Source organism: Solanum lycopersicum, chromosome 12 (genome assembly GCF_036512215.1).
Source record: "Solanum lycopersicum chromosome 12, SLM_r2.1".
In the NCBI taxonomy this organism is placed as follows: domain Eukaryota; kingdom Viridiplantae; phylum Streptophyta; class Magnoliopsida; order Solanales; family Solanaceae; genus Solanum; species Solanum lycopersicum.
The window spans coordinates 19,982,001-19,986,311 of record NC_090811.1 but is presented as its reverse complement, the minus strand read 5'-3'; the positions used below and the strand labels follow the sequence as shown (position 1 = coordinate 19,986,311).

General features: G+C 39.9%; 1 protein-coding gene across 1 annotated transcript; it reads left to right on the top strand.

Moving 5' to 3' along the window:
- Positions 1-574: 574 nt before the first annotated feature.
- LOC138340248 (uncharacterized) lies at positions 575-1,044 on the top strand. Its single transcript, XM_069291962.1, has 2 exons — positions 575-721; positions 853-1,044. The coding sequence occupies exons 1-2, from the start codon at positions 575-577 to the stop codon at positions 1,042-1,044; spliced, it is 339 nt and encodes a 112-aa protein (XP_069148063.1).
- The last annotated feature ends 3,267 nt before the right edge of the window (positions 1,045-4,311 follow it).

Sequence of the window (4,311 nt, the reverse complement as noted above, 5' to 3'; positions counted from 1 at the left end):
TAAGTTTGATTCTATTTGGGTAATTGTTGACAGGTTAACTAAGTCTGTTCACTTCATTTCGGTCAAGATGACTTACCATACAGAGAAGTTAGCCAAACTCTATATCTCATAAATTGTTCGATTGCATGGAGTTCCACTTTCCATCATATTAGATAGAGGTACGCAATTTACTTTTATGTTTTGGAGAACATTACATGATTAATTAGGGACTAGGTTTGATCTTAGTACTGCATTTCACCCTCAGACCGATGGTCAGTCTGAGCGAACGATTCAGATATTGGAGGATATGCTTCGTGCATGTGTGATAGAATTTGGTGGTCATTGGGATAAATTCTTACCCTTAGCAGTGTTTTCAAACAATAATAGCTATCACTCAAGTATTGATATGGCCCCATTTGAGGCACTCTATGGGAGGAGATGTAGGTCTCCCATTGGTTGGTTTCATGCATTTGAAGTGAGACCTTGGGGTACCGATCTTTTGAGGGAATCGTTAGATAAAGTAAAATTCATCCAGGGGAAGCTTCTGACAGCTTAGGGTAGGCAAAAAGAATATGCAGACCAAAAGGTTAGGGACATGGATTTTATGGAGGGTGAACAGGTCTTGCTGAAGGTTTCACCCATGAAAGGTGTGATGCGGTTTGGTAAGCGAGGTAAGCTTAGTCCGAGGTATATTGGTCCATTTGAAGTTCTGAAGCGCGTGGGGAATGTGGCCTACGAATTGGCATTGCCTCCAGGGTTGTAGGGAGTCCACCCGGTATTTCATGTGTCTATGCTGAAAAAATACCATGGTGATGGAAATTATATTATTCATTGGATTCAACTCTTCTTGATGACAATCTGTCTTATGAGGAGGAGCCTATTGCTATTCTAGATAGAGAGGTCCGCATGTTGAGATCAAAGGAGATTGCATCTATCAAGGTTCAGTGGAAGGATCAGTCAGTTGAAGAGTCCACATGGAAGAGTGAGGTCGATATGAAAGAAAGATATCCACGTCTTCTTACAAATTCAAGTACTCTTTCTCGTCCTCCCTTTTTCTTCATGTGATCGTTCAAGGACGAACGATGGGTAAATTAGTATCTATTGTAACAACCCATTTAGTCAGCTTGAGCAGTAGAATTATTTCTTATAAAAACTTACTGGGTCGACGGACCATGCGACGGATCGTCACAGGCACGACGGACTGTCATGGACTCCGTCATCCCATACTTGTGGAATTTCTCCTTCTGCTCCCTTTTTTACCCTCGATGGCAAGTATGACGAACCGTCATAGGCACAACGGTCCATTGAGCGTCTTCGTTCCAAAACAATTCAACTCTTGGAATCTGGGTACTAGGACTAATTCTCTGAACTTCGTGATGGACCTGCAGGACGGACCGTCACAGGTAGGACGGACCGTCACAATCTGCATAACCCCACACGGTGTTAGACTTCCGCTAAATTTTAATGTGGTGTTACGGACTATTCATGTGACGACCCAAATCCGGGCCGCGACTGGCACCCACACTTACCCTCCTATGTGAGCGAACCAATCAATCTAAACCTTAACATTTCAATATAATATCAACAGAAAGTAATGCGGAAGACTTAAACTCATTAATAAAATCAATAACTATTATTATCCCAAAAATCTGGAAGTCATCATCACAAGAACATCTACTTCAAATTACTAAATCTAAGAGTTTCTAAGAAGCTAAAAATACATAAAAGCTAGTCCATGCCGGAACTTCAAGGTATCAAGACATGAAGAGGAAAATCCAGTCCAAGATAGAAGCATTAGCTCACCTTGATATTCGGAGTAATGAAGACTGGCTAGAGTTACTATTTAGTCGAAGATGACGGCACGTTTGCTTCACTCCACAAATAAACAAGAAGAAAACATAAAAGTAGGGGTCAGTACAAACACGGGTACTGAGTATATATCATCGGCCAACTCAAAATAGAGATCAATATATACCAAGTAATATCATAAAATCAACTATGATACTCAACATGTAGCAACAACAAATACTATATCATTAACAATTACCGTCAAGTTCACACACGAGGACTCAAGCCTCAATACCGTACTCATTTGGGGAATTATGTTCATTGGATTTAGTATATTGTCATCTTTCAAGATTCATTATCTTTATTTCTCTTGTGTCGATACGTGACACTCCGCTCCCTCATATTCATCAATCCTCTTGTGTTGGTACGTGACACTCCGATCCCCTACTACTATGTGTCGGAACGTGACACTCCGATCCCCTAAATCTACGTGTCGGTTCGTGACACCCAATCCCCTAAATCTATGTGTCGGTTCGTGACACCCGATCCCTTAAATCTACGTGTCGGTTCGTGACACCCGATCCCCTAAATCTACGTGTCGGTTCGTGACACCCGATCCCCTAAATCTACGTGTCGGTTCGTGACACCCGATCCCCTAATCTCCTTCTATCAATTCATCAAGCCTTCTTTCTTACCAAGGCATCATCAATCCCATTATTTTAGTTCATCACGCCTTCTTTTATACCAAGGCCTCATCATTAACAAAGAGATTACGGTTTTGCAAGATTTGGGATTCAATAACATCATCATGCTTATATAATCACAATTATATAATTACATTCATGCAAGCATACAATTAAGCAAATAGCAGGGTTTACAATATTATCAATACATATCATTCGCTATTAAGAGTTTACTACGAATATCGTAAGAGAAACCATAACCTACCTCCACCGAAGATTAGTGATCAAGCAAGAAAATTCCCAAAGCTTTGCATTTTCCTCTTCGTTTCTCCTCTCTCGATCAATCCTCTCTCCCTCTTTGTTCTTTCTATTTTCTTTATTCCAACCTTCTTTCTTTTACCCTAATTAGTATATAATTAAGAATAAAAGATGGCAATAATAATCCACTAATTAACTTATGGTTACCTCTTTTAACCCCCAAGTAATTAGACTTATTAACATTAACCAACTAACTCTATAATTAAAGCAGGAATAGTCAAAAACATCGCTTAAAACGTATAAAAAATCCAACCCAGACTGGGATTATGCAGTCAGTGACGGCCCGTCGCGCCTGCGACGGTCCGTCCTGCTGCCCTGTCACAGAGTTCAGAGACTCAATTTCTCTGAAGAGTCTGTGACGGTCCGTCCTACCATTCCGTTACGAAGTTCAGAGAGTCGATTTTCAGTACCCAATTTCAGATTTTCTAAGTGTTTTGAAATGAGACCCTGCGACGGTCCGTCGTGCCCATGACGGTCCATCGTGGGGTCCGTCGCCTCAGCCTATTTTTCTAGAAGTAAAATCTGCTGCTCAAAACGACTAAACAGGTCGTTACAATTCAGGTTTATAATTATGAAATTAGTGGGGTAAGTTTAATAATTTATTTAGTTGGGGGTTAAAGTAGATAGTAGGGAAACAAATAGTGGGTTACTTTATTATAATCGATTATATGATAATTAGGGTTAAAGGAATCTGTAGAAGAAAAAAATAAAAAGAGCAGGGAGGAGAACGAGTGAGAGAGACTGAACGAAAGAAGAAAGCAAGCGACTTAGACTTCAGATCGAGAAAATTCATAGGCACTGTGGAAGGCAAGGGCATTGGAGGGTAGATTGCTTGGTTTCGATTCTTCGGTTGAAGTAGGTTATGGTTTAATTCTATGTGATAGATAAACTCTTAATAGCGATCGATATGTATTGAGAGATGTTATAAAATCTCCTATATACTTGATTGTGTGGTTGAATATTTGGTTGTATGGTTTGTGGTTGGTCTATATAAGGAGACTATTGGATTTCTAATCTTGAAACCTCTCTATTAAACTGACGCCTCGAATAAAGAAGGCTTACTGAAATAAAATAATGAGATTCTTTGATCAGAGTGTCACGTTCCGACACGGTGTTCTTTGACCAGAGTGTCACGTTTCGACACAGCATATGGGATCGGAGTGTCACATTCCGACATGGTAAATGGGATCGGAGTGTCACGTTCCTGCACAATAACATTTAAGGAAAGGAATCCTGCATTATCTTAATATACACAAATTCTAAGAACCTAATTCCCAAATGAGTATGGAGTGGAGGCATGAGTCCTCATAGGTGTGCTAATATGGCGATTGATGCTGTACCTATTATGGTGTTGTTATCAATGGTTCATGTGATTGTTGCTTGTCACCTGTTAAGTATTGTAGTTGATTTTATATTATTATTCAGTATATATATTATTTTCTATTTCGAGTTGGCCGATGACACCTACTCAGTACGTGTTCCTTGTACTAAACCCTACTTGTATGTTCTTCTTTGTTATTTTGTGGAGTGCAGCAAGTGTGTC